Source organism: Megalops cyprinoides, chromosome 2, assembly GCF_013368585.1.
Source record: "Megalops cyprinoides isolate fMegCyp1 chromosome 2, fMegCyp1.pri, whole genome shotgun sequence".
Lineage (NCBI taxonomy): Eukaryota > Metazoa > Chordata > Actinopteri > Elopiformes > Megalopidae > Megalops > Megalops cyprinoides.
The window spans coordinates 32,274,290-32,290,476 of record NC_050584.1 but is presented as its reverse complement, the minus strand read 5'-3'; the positions used below and the strand labels follow the sequence as shown (position 1 = coordinate 32,290,476).

Sequence of the window (16,187 nt, the reverse complement as noted above, 5' to 3'; positions counted from 1 at the left end):
TCCTTGCTTGATTTGAAATAAGATGTACTTTTATTCTACCAAACATTGCTCTATTCTTTTCTCTCTGAGTAAGGAAAACATTACGCCCCTGCCAAAACCAAAAAGGTCTAGCAATTTTTATAGACATGGCTGCTTGATAGATTATTTTGGTCAACAGAAACCATGCACATCACGAAAAAAAAACCACAGCTGACGCAATGTTAATTTATTTGGACAAAGTGGTTTTTCACATGAATACCATGTGAGTTGTTGGGGTATACTGGTGGACATGCAGATTTAACAGGTTTTTCCCACTTGATTATTTTGTCTACCCCATATGTTTTTTTTTTTACTTCAGACCATATTACACAAAAGCCGACATCTATTAAAATTAGAATCATTTTTACTTAATGAAAATACTTTACAAGTGACATGAAGTTTACTTCACCATTTCTCCTCTGTTAAAAACACTGATCAAAAAGTGTTACTGTGAAAAGACATGAACAGCCTTTTTCATCCTAGCCAGGAGTCACAGGACATGAAAAAGGAAACTTAAAAAAATTTCAGCTAAAAGGTGAAAAAGCAGTGTCAGGACATGAGGTGTGGATTCAACTTCACAAAGGACCGTGTATGAATTTAATTCAAGTAAATCTAAAGCCAAACCAGACAAAATCCAGATTAATCAAATCAGATCAGCAGAGGGGGAGGATCATTTCCTTTATTGTTGAGAAGGATACATGTCAGCACCTGAGGCTTACTATCCTAAAACAGATATTCATAAACTGCATGTATATGATACAAGCTGCCTTCACCGTATGACAATAGGGGCTGACAGATGTCTAATAACCTGAGGGAAATCAGCTTTGTTGTCTTTGATGGTATTAAATATGAGGCATTAAAGCTTTGCTGTTTCACTGGCCAGAACCCCATGAAGATCATTCTTCCTGTGCTGTTTTAATGTGTTGTCCATTACCAGTTTTTAACTGTTCCTTAATGTCTTCATTTCCTTGAGATAATACATTGTGTCATGAATAATTAAGCCACACAGGCACACTTTGGTGAAAACCAGCCTAATGTGACGAATCAATTTGTAGAACCCATCCCAGCACAAAGAGCTGTCGGACTGGCGTAAGCCTGTCATGCAGCTCTGCAAAAACAGGGACACGACCTGTGTGTGTGTGTATGCTGCAGGAGTTGTACAGGAAGGGAGTGGCACTGCAGATCTCGAGGACTAAAAAAAAAAGAACAGCCAAGCTCATTTACTTTCAGAGCACAAGCCAAACTAAGCTCTCTGTGGCTGTACACCTGCCAGCACCCAAAATGTTCCTCTCTCAAGCACCTGACAGGGAGCAGTGAGCATAAATTGTCAAAGAGTACCTGATTCTCTGCCTATTCCTGTGTTTATGGGTGGTGGGGGTTGCATGCAAACAGAAGGAGCCTGAGCAAGGAGAATAATTTAGAAGGACAGTCAAGGACAGACTGCCTTAAATGTCTTAAAGAACACACTTGATTTTGTATGCACCTCAGCTGTTAGATGTGTGATATTCTGGCTTGCAGTTGAAACCCTACGCCTTTCGCTCCATTATAGCTGTCACATTTCCGCTTTCTGGAAAAAAATGTTGTTGTGAAGTGCTTATTTACTGATTTTTGCAAGTGAAACCCTGCTCTTTCTCTAATTAGCACTTTTAGCAGCCTTAGACCTGGTGGTTTGAATGTCTATTACAAGAACATTAAGGACATGCTGCGCTGTTTGTTTAGGGAGAGGGAAATAATTACCATAATCAACTGCGGTACAGTAATTATGGCATTACTTGCTCTCTCTCTTTCACATACACACACTCGCGCACGCACACGTGCGCGCACACACACACACACACACACACACACACACACACACACTCACTCACTGTGCACAATATTTAAAATATTCAAATACATACAAGATATTCAAATATGTTCCTGCCCTGAAATCTCTTTTATCTTTTACTATATTTTGAAAGGCAAGAGAAGCATGCAAATGATTCATGTTTGTTGTGATAAGAAAGAAGGTGAGGCACACATAAATTCCATTTTTCATGTCACGCCATTTTTATCTTTACCTCTCTCCCCCTCCAGGAAGGGCATGGATCCTACCCTCCATAAGTCACCAATTCAGGCCCTGAATGCGACTGAGGCTGCCCGCAGCAATGTTGTTGTGCTGTTGATTTAAGCCATTAATCTAATGCTGTTAACCTACTGTAGCCCCCAAAGCCCCCCATGCCTACCCTACTGCCACTGTTACCTAGTGGCCTGTAATCCAAATATCACAGCTGTTAACTGCCAACATCACTTCCCAGTGTTTTGGGATATGCTTACTTTAAATTAAATCCATTTTAAATCACAATCATAATCAATTCTGTTCCTCTCGAACTATATGGATACTTAAAGAGGATACAGTTTTCAAACCCTTCACTGAACCACACTTAGTAAACAAACCCAGATCAATTTAGAGGGTACAGGCCCTTGGTAACCCCACACATGTCCTCAGTAGTAACTTAAGATGGGATTTATGGTGACTTGCTCTTCCTTCCACACAGAGAACCATACGATATGAGTGAGCATACCAACCCACTTCGTTGAGGTATTTTTCAGAGAATAGATTTTTTTTAGCTCTATCAACATATTGAAAATATGTTAATTATTGCTATTTTGGTACATTTCAATATACACTGATGAGCCAAAACATTATGACCACCTGCCTAATATGCTGTTGGTCCTCTGTGTGCTGCCAAAACAGTGCTGACCCACCAAGGCATGGACTCTACAAGACCCCTGAAGGTGTCCTGTGGTATCTGGCACCAAAACATTAGCAGCAGATCCTTCAAGTCCTGTAAGTTGTGAGGTGGAGCTGCCGTATACCAGACTTGTCCGTCCAGCACATTCCACAGATGCTCAATCGGATTGAGAGCTGGAGAATTTGGAGTACAGGGCAACACCTTGAACACTTCTTTATGTTCCTCAAACCATTCCCGAACAATGTGTGCAGTGTGGCAGGGCGCATTATCCTACTGAAAGAGGTTACTGCCATCAGGGAATACCATTGCCCAATGGCCCTGGTGCAACGGTGTTTAGGTAGGTGAGACGTGTCAAATTGACGTCCCCATGAATGGCCGGACCCGGGGTTTGCCAGCAGAACATTGCCCAGAGCATCACACTCCCTCCACGGCTTGTCCACAGTGCATCCTGGTGCCATCAGTTCCCCAGGTAAACGGCACACACGTACACGGCCATCCACATGATCTCAAAGGAAACGGGACTCATCGGACTAGGCGACCTTCCTCCACTGCTTCAAGGTCCAGTTCCAACGCTCGCATGCCCATTGTAGGCGCTTTCGACGGTGGAAAGGGGTCATCGTGGGCACTCTGACCGGTCTGCGGCTATGCAGCCCCATACACAGCAGGGTATGATGCACTGTGTGTTGTGACACATCCCTCTCGTAACCATCATTAAAATTTTCTGTGACTTGTGCCACGGTAGACCTTCTGTCGGTTTGGACCAGACGGAATAGCCTTCGTTGCCCTCGCACATCGATGAGGCTTGGGTGCCCAACACCCTGTTGCCGGTTTGTGGTTTGTCCCTCCTCGGAGCACTGCCGGTAGGTACTCACCGCTGCTGGCCGGGAGAACCCCACAAGCCTTGCCGTTTCAGAGATGCTCTGACCCAGTCGTCTGGCCATAACAATTTGGCCCTTGTCAAAGTCACTCAGATCTTTACTCCTGCCCATTTCTCCTGCATCCAACACGTTGACTACGAGAATTGATTGTTTCCTTACCATCTAATCTACCCAGACCTTGATATGTGCCCTTGTTTGGAGATGATCAACGTTATTTGGTTCACCTGTGAGTGGTCATAATGTTTGGCTTTGCATTAAAATATTTTACAAGTATTGGCAATATATTCTTTAGCTGAACAACATATGTCATTTTCACACTGAAACAATGCATAAAATACATTTAAGTCAAGAAACAGTGTTAGTTTGATCCAGGTTCAGTAACTTTCTGAGAAACTTTGTTAATGGAAAGCAATGTGTTAGCAGATGCACCAGATTCGCTGTCGCTCAGAGGAAAATCACCTGCTTAGGCTGCAGAAAAGAGAGAAAGAAGCATAAGGCCAGAGTTAGGTGGTGCCTGACAGCACCTCTCAGCTGTCAATAAGAGAGAGAGAGGTGGGCGAGAGGTGGCCCTCAAACAAACAAAGACAATATAGGCACAGGGGGATAACAGACAACACGGCCATCTGGCATCCACTGGTTTGGTGGGAGTCAATGTCACGACTGCATAAAAGTTTTTTTTTTTTTTTTATTTTGAGGGTGCCCCTGTTTGCAGACAGCTGATACTCTAGATCTAATCTAGATCCCTGCAGATTGATGACAGACAAGTGAACAGTACTCCAAGCAATGACATGGGTGGACTTGGACTGGGATTCAAATGATACAAACTACATATCTTCTTGCCTTCAACCTCTAAGAATGACAATGAGAGGAAGGAGGGGTGCACTCTCCCTGAAAACCATCAAGCAAGCAAGATTAATGCATGAAACTACACTCCAATTAGTCAAATCTGGAATCAAGGCAGGCACACTGCCATGTGTACCACTTCCCTCTGCGTTGAATATGTAAAGCGAAAAATGGAAAGGATGGCCATGGTTTCACTGCAAAGTGCCTTACATGCAAAATGGAGACTGAAAGTAGCAGTTTACTCAGGCTTAATCCAGCATTAACAGGAAATCCTACATCCCATCGGTTATAGGATAAAGTTGCACCAAAGCCTGCTGCCATGCGGTGTGGCATGGGAATCGCAGCAAAAGCCTCAATAAATAACGGCTGCGCAGGCCCTCACTGAAATCTGTAACGGCAAGGCATAACCACTGTTTATGTTTGTTCGTATGAATAATACATCTTAGCCTTGTTTTGTGCTTCTTCCGAAAACTGCTTTCCACATTCTCCTGCAAGGGTGGAGACAGCAGAATGCAGTCTCCACTGCGTTCTGCCCTAGAAAAGCCATAGAAAAGTTTCCTGTTCTGTGCAAAGCCATACAGAGCTGAAGTGTTGGGGGGAGGCTAGGAGCACAGGCACTTCACACGTTGTATCCTAGCTTGGAAGCTGGTGACCAAAGGTCACATGTCTTCACATGTATTACCTGCCAGGATTACGATACTGCTGAGAGAAGACAGAGCTCCCCTTCCTCTTTTCTCCTGTTTTGAAACAGGGAGGAAATTACAGAGCCACAGAGTAGTAAACCCTGTAGCCTTGCCACCGTGAAGCGCAATGACCTGCAGGATTTACAGGGGCTGCACCATAGCTACACACTGCTGTACGGGCCAGTGAGTACTCAGCAGACAGGAGTCATGACATTGTTAAACGCAAAATAGGGAGGCACACTTTTAAAATTTGCTTGTGGAGGTGATCACACAGAGTACTGAGTCTCATATATAGATGACCACAAATGCATTATCTACAGTATCACTCTACCTTATTACTACCTTAGTATTATCTGGGCCAAGTGGGACTCACATTAATACTCATTTTGCGGGAAAGCCTTACTAACTCTTCAGTGGATAAATGCATAAGTTTTAGTTTAACAATACATTGACCACTGTGATAAGACACTGTTTCTGCTGGCTAAGGCTGGCTAAGCTGATCGGGTACCTCGACCTCTGAGAAGTTCAATGTCCTCTGTTTGAGAAAAGGGTATAAAGTACACTATGGTGTAACTAATGATGCATCCTAGGAGGGTAACATAGTGACAGAAAACCTCTACAGGTGCTCTCTCTAACCTCAAGCTTGTGAACCTTGAAAATAAAGCGTAAGCACATTCTATGACCACCTCTCCAAAGTGACTCTGCCTTCCTACCACTCTCACCGAGCACCACACCCGGCCTCAACCCGTTGTTGATAAAACGAAAGTGCGTGGTGCTTGCTCTCGAGCTTGGGCTACCCACCTCTCACAAGCAAGACCTGCAATTCTTATTCAATTAAAGTCAATTACAAATCCTCCTCAATTTGGTGTGTACCACGCCATGTTTTAATGTAGAGAACACTTGTCCCCTACGGAGAGTGTTAACTAATGACACCTGTATGCGGTGCTAAGAGCCAGCTGGATAGAAATACAGCAACTCCATCAAACTGATTACATTAACTCCAAGTCCAGCAAATGGGATCTGTTGCTGTTACCAATTTTTTTCAGCTAAATGCTTGTAATACTTCAGATGTTCAGTGTTTTTTTCCAAGGCAGTAATAGCAGTAACAGAGGAAGACAGGTGTTCTCGGCAGGTAAGGGCTACCACGTCTTGACTGCCCTTTGCAAGGGAGTGACAAGGTGAAAAGGGCATACAGGATGTGCTGACGCCTTGCAGCGTTCACCTCAAAAAACAGGTTTTTGTTTGTTGTGACAACACCAGAATATTCAGGCCAAGTGACATCCCTCAAAAGTCCCCCCCAACAGCTTTCATGCCAGGTGTGGATACTGGGCAATGAGGAGTTAAAGGGTTCCAATGTTCCCCCTGAGAAGCCAGGAGATGAGACCAGGTTTTTGCAGGTTGTGGGGGGTCCATGTGATTAAGAAAGAAAGCATCCTGCAGCCAACACCAATTCAACAAGAACGCACACCACCACCTCACCCTTTCATTTCCAACATCTCTGATTAAATCACCATGGAATTTTTATTCTGTCTTTAACAAAACAGAAAGGCCTGGTTTGAAAGGTGTCTGGATTAGTCTTCTTTTATCCAATACAGAAACCACAGGGTTCCAAATTCTTCTGAATATCAAAGTCTCTGGTAGCTATCCAGACCTGACACTGTAAATTATTTCTGCAAGGTCATTTTCACCCTGACATTGTGTGGGAACTGTAGGAGAGGTTGGAAAGATCAGCACAAAGAGGGTCTTTTCTTGGACTGTAAAACAATCATTTTGATTTGGTCCAGATGGAATCTAATGGAATTATGGTTGCCCTGACCAGACCTCTGTCAGGTCACGCAGTGAATTGACTCATTCCCCTGCTGCCCATGGTTGCAGAGACTTGTCTTGGCCTGACCTGCTCTTAATCAGAAGACTCTGCTGACAAAGTCACTCACCTCAAAGTGCAACTGTACTTCTGCTCACTGGGGCAGTCCAACATAATCCACTGAAATGATGTCCCGTGGACTTTGAGGAACATCAAAAATACATAAACTCTATTTGGATTATGGAACTTTAAAAAACCCAATTAAAGATTTAAAATAAACTAACGTAGTGCTTTTAGGTCTCAATACAAGAGAAGTATGACAGTTCATAAGGAATTTTGTTCTATGCCAACAGAGGCAAATCTTAACTGCATTTCGTCGGGTAAAGCCACAAGAGCTGGTAGTGTTTCCTGAAGTGAATCAGCTTATAAAGACATTGCTGTATTTGTTCATAAAACCATTTAAGAAGCTGCTGCATTTAATATGCCTAATTTCCAAAGCAAGAAAGTCAACATCTTGATTTTTCTTGGCCTGTTTTAGAAGTCAAATTTTGGGAACCTTTCAGGTGGCACCTGTAATAACAGTGGACCTTAAAGTGATGCTGAATAAACTATTAGAATGGAATTCCCCCAGAGCTTCGCCTTCTAGAAGAAAAATAAATCACTCAGGGAGCTTCTGGCTCTAGCCCAAACTCACACCTGCTAATTGTACAGGGATTACATGCAGTGTTTGACAGGGAGGGTGACACAGTATTAATGCAGCCTACCAGAGAAATATTCAACCATGCGGAACAGTTATAGGTACCATGGCAAGCATTTATGTTTGATTTCTGCATACTGGGTCGAATGCTCACAGGAAGAATGTCATTTCTGAAACTCCATAAATAAGCAGAAATCTTTCTGAACAAAGCAAACAGAGATAATTACTTGGATGCTACATGTGACTGGATTCACAGACATTCGGTCAATAATGAGAGCAGGTGGTGAAAATGAGGTAAAAGTGCAGTACTCACTGTCTGCATGTGAGGGCAGTACCAGGCAGCTGAGCAGGAGCAGCACGGCCCCGGCAGCGGTCGCGAGAGGTGCTGGTCTGAGGCGAGGTACCATCTTCTGACTCGGTCCTGACGCTCCCACTCGACGACTCCGTGCTCGCACAATCATAGGCTGACACCTGAGGGGTGGCAGAGACACAGGGCACATTAGGGTCCTGCTGGCTCTGACCTCAGGAGTGTTCCAGATGTGGTTCAACGATAAAATAAAAAAGGAAAGCCATGCATTCTCTGAAGAAAACAGAGATAAGTGCATCTTGAGATGACTCCAACCCAATTAAACAAAGTGCCCTGGACTGCAGCTGGATGACAAAGAGAAGAAAGGAAAGGGGGGCTTTAGAGGGAACCAGCAAGTCACCACTCTGGTGGCTGCACACTGTGAACCCAGGTGTCAGCCAGGCCTCCCGGGAGACCGACGTTCACTAACGGCCCCATTAAGAGATTAAGAGCTTCCTCCAGAGCCCAGACTGCCATACCGTTACAAGGCGCATACTGTTTCCCGGAGGAATCTGGCTGGTGAGGAGGGTGGGTTTCCCATCACATTAACTAGGCTTACTCATTGATTGAGAGCCTCCTTAATGTAATTACAGAGAGACAAAGAGATCTCCACTGACTCCACTGATGCACAGCTGAGGAGCACGACTGAGACACGTTTCAGTGCCACGGCCGCCTTCCACATTCAACACCTGCCCACTCTGCTGTTGATAAAGACGAGCTCCGACCACCACTCTGTGGCGGAAGTAAGGCTTGGACGTGCAGTGTGCCACCCAGTTAGCAAGTGATGGCCTGCCAGCAGATCACGGCATTGATGTCCTTCTCGCTAGCTTGATTGAGAAAGACAGAGCTGACCATTAATAGCCACACCGGCCCAACCAAGACGAGTTGCTTGGCTGTAATGTTCATCAAGAGCCATATGGTTGTGCACACCGGCTGCCTGGCACTTTGTTATGAAGCCACAACCCAGCTTGAGGAGCTGTATCCTGCCAGCCGGAACCCTGTGAAGGAAGGTGGCCCATTACGCTCCCTTCATCAATAAAGGGCACCCTGAGATGGGGTCTGAGGGGGGAAACAAGCACAATCTTCACTAAACACTGCATGCTTACAATGCCTGATTTCACAGAATGCTGCTGTCAGAGGCAGAGAACATAATGTCTCCTCCTTAGAGGGAGAACAAATCAGTGGAACCCTCCCTCCCCCAGCACCTCTGACAAGGGGGGTTCAGGGGCTCCGTGAGACTGCCAGAACCCGCCTAATAGGCGGCCTCCGGAGACCTGGCTTGCTATAATATCACAGGGCGAGAGAGCTGCTCCCACTCAACCTGCGCAATTTATTCTGGCTCTTTCAGAGAAAATCATGCACCTGGAACCGCGACACCTCCCCACCCCCACCCCACCCCCGTGCACATGCTCAAATTCTTCATCAGGTTCGGGCAAGGCTGCAGGCCGCAGTGATTCGGCACACTGACGGCTGTCCAAATGGTTCCCTTCTGGTTCATTACACTGGAAAATTGCAAGGACTGAAAAACTTTTCTCTCGCTCGCTCCTACCAAAAAAAAGGAGAAAATATTTTGTCGAAGCAGAATCAGTTTAAATGTTACCACGTTCTCTGCCAATGCTCTCACATTTACAGAGCAACCATCCACTGCAACAGATGCACAGTAATTACTGCTTTCCTCAACTCTGTGCAGTTACCTGTAAACCGCAGCTCTCACTCCACGTCAAAATATTTTTGATCACCTAAGAGTAGACAAGATAAGCCCAGAATATAAGCAGGGAAAAAACATAATCATATTTCAACAACATTATTCACATGTGGCTACTTGACTGCAATGTTCCCATAAGAAGCTGTGCAAAGCAGCACCATTTCATTGATTTGACTCTGTCAGGGAAAAAAGCAATACTGATATTGTCTTGTGCACGAAGCCCCCACTCTTTCTACAACTTTCTGACTAACCCCTTGCTCACATGTCAAGTTCAGTACATGCAGAACAAAGGAACCTTCACAACTCTTGAGATTTGCATCAGGCATCTTCCTCACATGCTGTCTGAGAGACAGAGCATGAATGAAGGCAAGGAGAAACAAAGAGCAGATGGGATAAAGATCTCAAAATTTCAAGATGTTTTTTTTCCTCCCTCAAATCGACGCTAATCTGTCCTGACAGTGATGTGGTGTGCTGAGTGGAAAAAAAAAGACAGGAGATAAAAAAATACATAATCAAATAAATAAACCAGAAGAAAAGAAATGATCTGCTCTGAATGTGATTAATGTTAAAATGACTCAAAAAACCCTGCCAGATTTTCACTTGGGCAATGACATGTCCTAAGCTATTAGCCCCTCATTTCAAAAGCCTCCTGCAAAGGAGTCTGTCAGACACAATGTGCCCGTGCGCTCTGTGCTATGTATCCTGTTTTGAGTGAAGTTTCAGCAGGTGAAGTTGCCTAAATCACATGGAGAACAGAGCATGATCACCCACTAACAAATACACTTGTGGAGCTTTCAATCCCTGCTGAATGTGGTCCCTGTTAAGGCTGTCGCCACGCAGGAGGAAATCTCCCCAAGATTCTGACACAGTAACCATTTTAACAGACTGTGTCGATCAGGCACTTGTCTCCAAAAATGACCCTATGTACACCTATACGGATCAACACACTCTGAAGGTGCAGTCTGTGTAGCCTCCAAGTGACTTGTAAGTGTGCTAGAGATTTTTTCAGAGATCGCGACTTGATGCTGATGATGTTTATATAGCATGTTATTATCCATAGCTAGTTACTTTTGCTGCTATTGAGTAGACACAACCTTTAGTACTTACTGAAGGTCACTGTTGTATTTACTGGTCTGGTAGTCTAATTCCCTCCCCTTCACTGGCTCACATTTTTACCTTGCTGGGAAAAACAAAAAGGAGAGGGCTCTGGTCAACGCCTCTGTTTACCAGCCACTATGCTTTTGCACCTCTTGCTTGCTACACCTTGTACTACGTCTCACGCAGAAGGATGCCAAATACATCCATGTAAGGTACGACATGCTTTGTTAGAATATATCTTTCACAACAGATGCTGGGGAAAGGCAGGTGCACTTCATCTTTGACAGGGCAGAATCCTGGAGCTACGTTCCTTTATTTAGTCATCCCCATGCTGCTCGGTTCCCTCGCTGGTGGAGGGAGATAAGTCAGCAGAGCCCATGGCAGGACAGTCCCTCTAAAAAGGGTGGAACATACGCTCCGCTTCCTGCAAAGTGAGGGGATGGGAATCCAGAACAGGGCTCGTTGAGGTGGCCAGAACTGCTTCAGTGCGGACTTCATATCCCGCATGTCATTACAGTCATTTCATTTGCAGCTTGACATGCCACAACATGGTTGCCTTGAGAAGAGACAGGCAGCAGAGGAGTGAGCCCAGATGAGTGGACTAGGATCCTCCACATTTATGGGAAAAGTATCCTTTCCCCACAGTTAACACAATCATCCGCAGGTTCGTGGCAGAGACAGGGTTTCCCCTATCCCCTGGGAGGTCCTCGTGCAAATATATCAGTCGCTTAGCGCCATGCAGATATAGTCTCCTAGCCAGGCCACCGTGGCAACAACAGCCAAAGAAGTACAATATCAGCTCTGCTGGCAGTGCTGCTGAGCTCATTTATAACTTTATCGACCAGTGACTCCCCCAGCGAGCAGCATGACGGGGAGGGACCGCCTGCAGAGATTCGCTGGGCCCCGCAGAGAAATAGTCCGTTTCAGATGTGCGGTCGAGGCGGCTCCCCGTAATCAATCTCACTTAGTTGCCAACTCGGGCTCTCTCTAATTGATTGTGACAAAATTTGCCTGTCTTTCACTGGGAAGAGAGCATGTCGCTGGGCTGCTTTGAGGAATAATTGATAAGAAAGGACATTATCTAAATTTAAAAATTACAGCCGACAGACGGATGCTGGCAGCACATGAGCGCAGGCTTCACACAGAGGCACTCCCACCAGCCCCCCATCCCCATCCCTAACCACCTTACCTGCATCCGGCTCAAAGACAGTTAGGGCCTCCTTTACTGCCTCCCTCTTAATGTCCAGCTAGGGAATGTTTCCACCTCCACTCGTAAAAAGACCAAGGACAGGAAGACCAAACATAAACCTTCCTAAATTCCAGTGTGTGGAAGCGGGACACAGTGATTACTGTGGTGATGCTCACAAGATCACAGGTCCACAGGGAGGGGAGGAGTAATGATCAATTTAATGCTTTACAACATCGCTGTGGCTAATTACGAGCTACAAGGACAGTGCAGCAAGCCCTCTAGAGAAGCCTAAAAATGTTATGGGATGCAAGATACTGGTCTTGTGGAATGCCTTCCCACCCATGGCACACTTTAAAGCTGTACAAAAATCTGGTGCAAACTAAGCATGGACATTGAAGTTAATGGCACATGTACACTAATAAGGCTAAGGTGGGCTAGGGGAGCAAGGATGAGACTAGCCAGATGCATTCTTCTCTGTTTTCACATTGAGGGAGACCAGTAACACAGGAATCACTAGGGGGCTGGCACTGTAGGCCTTAATTAACAGGTAATTCACTGTCGGCTGCGGATGAGTTGGTGACTGGTGGATGTGCAAGTTGCTCACAGTGGGTAGTGCAAAGGTTCTCATCTCTTCCTTTTATGTGTCTGGGCAAGCAGCACCACCAACGATCAATACCTCCTATAAAAATGTTCTGTTTGCTCCAGACCTAATGAACACAGCCCAGAAGTTAAGGGCATGGAGGATGTGTAAGGCCAGGCTGAGATAGACACAATGCATGAGTTCATAAAACAGCCCGTTCGCCAATAATATCGGCATTCAGGAAGATTGTGACAAATCCAACAGGGGGTTTGATAGAGTACAAACAAAGTGGCCTGACTTCATGTTCCATTCTCGAACACATAAATGCCCCATAAAAAAGACCTTATGGAACAGATACATACTGATCCTAATCCAATTAAAATCTCCAGAAAGGTAACCAAATTACTCCGTCTTCAAACTGAGTTTGTTCCACAAAGCCAGCCTTACAGCTTGAGACAAGAGGCCTTTTCTGTGCTATGATGCTGCTCTTCAAATTCTGCATACAAAAGGCAATGTTACGTGACCAGACACAGTTACTGCATGTGTTGAGGGCCGCTTTGGATGAGATAATCATTAATCCACACACGATATTGCTTTGGACTGACTTTCTCATTTCACTGCTGAACTTCAAGCACTTAGAACACTGGTTGCGAGGTGCCAGTATTTTCATAAAAACTCATCTGCCAGTTCACAAAAGGTTATGAATATTTTTATAACCTCATAGATGTTGAGGATGTGGAATAATTTATCGGGAATCAAAAGCAAAGCCTAGGTGAAGTCTGACTGGAGGAGGTGTGTGGTAGCTGTCAGGCAGGGGATCAGCAAAATTAAAGGGAGAAAAATGATTCGGAGGGCCAGACAGCTCAGAGCTGAGGAGAATTCAAAGGCCTGCAATGTAGCAGTACTTCTGCTTGGAATGACACCTGATGAAGGGAATCACTTTGGAAATGAGCTCATTTCCTATAAGGTCCTCAGGCCTCCCCAAACAGGTGTCTGTGAGTGTGGGTCTGGCTCGGTACTCGGAACGGCATTCAAATGTGGCCAGCGAGGTCAGGGATATGGTCCGATTTCACACACTGAGATGCCAGATAACTTTTAACTGGTTTATTGCACTGTGCATGTGTAAGAAGTCACTGGCAAGAGCTAATTTGCTGTCAGCAGTCAGACCGGATTTATAACAGGACTCATAGGCTAGTTAGTGATTATCTCAGAGCCACTCATCACTCCACATAGACTAGGAAAGTCAGTGTTGTACACTGCTCAGAGCAGATTCTTTTGGTTTAAAATTTGCAAGAGCACTTTAAATTACCCATTGCCGTCGCTACAACATTTATAATCACCTCATGAGAATGACCCAAAGGCAAGCAAAACTTCAACTAGGCAGAAAATCAAGCGGTGGCTCATAAAGTGCATGTGACATATTTTATTTAATATCATGTGTGGGGAAAATATCTGCACTCAAGTGCCATGCCTTAAATGTCAGTCAGTTCATTACTAATTCCACTGATGTGCAGAATCTGATATCATTAGCAAAGACTCACAAAATGACTTTTATTAATCTCTCACAACTGTCCAAGCACACATGTTGATCATGGATGGCTTCACTAAGCATTTCCCTTATCCCTTCCCCTTCAAGCAAACAAAACATTTGACAAAAGACTTGTACAAGCAATCCATTATCCGTTATCAATATTATTATTATAACTATTAATACTATGTTTGGACGTCTTGATATATCAAGAGTGTATCACAAGAGCAACAAGAACTAGAAAAACGTAGGTACAGAACAGCTGTAGCATAACTTTAAAGCTACAAGATAAAAAAACAGCATGAAAATATGAGCAATTAACCGTAAGTGCCTTAGAATTACCTTTCACATCATACTAACTTATGTATAGAGATTCATGAAATGCAAATGCAAGATTACCTTATATATTAGCATTCACATGCTCCCAAACAATGATCTGTACAAGCAACATTATTTTGCATCATATTAGCACAGTCAATGCCAGTGGTTAGGAAAAGCAATGCTCCACAATGGCAGATTTCATTCATGGCTTGGAATCATCATAAACCAGGCCCTAGACAGAGGACATGATTCTTAGCAAAAATCCTCTTCTACAGTTACATCAGTATGATCAACTTTAAGACTCGGTGGGTGGAGGAAATGTAAGAAACAGAGGGCAAATGAAAAGCTGCATACGAAAGAGATGTTTGGAAAGGTCCCACTCACTGTGTCTAGAAGACAGAGGTTATGAACACGGCAACAATTTCCAGCACCATGCCTTATCTCTGTGCCCCCACATTTAATATCTCAGTCTCCACTCAGCATGCAATAAAGCAGTAAACATTACACCAGCTCTGTGAGGATGACTGTGTGTTCGCGGGGACTTCTGTGATACAATAAGTAATAAAGGCAGATAAACACACATACAGGTAGCATGAGGACAAGCGCACAAACAATGTGAACCCTTGTTACAATAAAATTTGAAGTGAGGCCTAATGTGGAGTTGACAGCATCAGTGATTAGACGGGCAAGGTCACTCTCCACCAGGCTACCCTCACACAAAAACTGTCCAAGCTCAGCACATGGAGGATTAGAAAATATCCTGTCTGCCTGTTCAATTGCTGTGGGTGAAAGATAGGACTCTTTTCACACTTCAGGCAGAATGACACAACTGCCCAAAAAAACACAAAGAAAGGGTGTGCTTCAGCATTTCTCCACAAGATCAAAAACGATATTAAAAAAGTTCACTGCTGCATTTTACAGTCCACTTCTATCATGAAGAGTAATACCTTGGTCATGTGACACTCCAAACAAGAAGCGGTCTCATGCCTTCTCTTTAGAGAGCAGTATTCAAAGGTAAGGACTGCATCTGAGGGCGTGGTGCACAGACAATCTGCTTTCACCAACACATTTCTAATAAAAGTACCATGCAAAGTTAATATCACTTCTTAGTCTATTAATATTCTAAGTGAGTGCAAGAATGAACATATTTTGATATTTAAAGCCATTGAAATATATTGGAATTAGAAGATGGGATAGCTTTAATTATATTTAAAAATGGGAACGTGTGTGTGTGTGTCGGGGGTGGGGGGGGGTTGGTGGACATGTATTGGATCATATTAACATCTATTATTGGGTTTCATCTATGAGCATATAAATATGAATATATTTTTTGATTGGTTTCATGTGAGGGGTCAATTATTCATCTTGCGTTCCTTTTACATCATCTGTTTCACTGAAACATTCAGGACTTTCTACAGTGTTAAAGATACTACGGCCTTCAATTAAACTACAAACGAAAGACCCCCCGACCTTCTTCAAGTACTCTCAAACACACAAACATTTTATGGACTTTTCTACACGCACGACACACCCCTTCTTCATGAATTGAATGAGATTAAAAAAGTCTCCAAATTATCTTGCATGCTAAAAAATGCAGTATGTGAAAATGAAACTGATTTCATTAGCTTTTAACCAATATCCCCAATAATAATAACAGTAATAATAGTAATAACAAGAATCATAATGTAGGCAGGTAAAATGAAGGGTTTATTTAAAGAAACCCACTCCCCCCCAAAAAAGGAAATTCCTGATTCCTCCATAT

The 16,187-nt window shown here is 44.0% G+C and overlaps 1 protein-coding gene across 5 annotated transcripts in view; it reads right to left on the bottom strand.

Moving 5' to 3' along the window:
- Nucleotides 1-16,187, bottom strand: part of LOC118769223 (receptor-type tyrosine-protein phosphatase F-like) — a 201,683-nt gene that overhangs the window by 120,269 nt on the left and 65,227 nt on the right. For all 5 annotated transcript variants that reach the window (XM_036516264.1, XM_036516272.1, XM_036516288.1 and 2 more), the window contains exon 2: nt 7,972-8,129. In XM_036516264.1, the coding sequence (XP_036372157.1) occupies nt 7,972-8,119 (148 nt within the window). In that variant the 5' untranslated portion in view covers nt 8,120-8,129. The remainder of the gene's footprint in view (nt 1-7,971; nt 8,130-16,187) is intronic.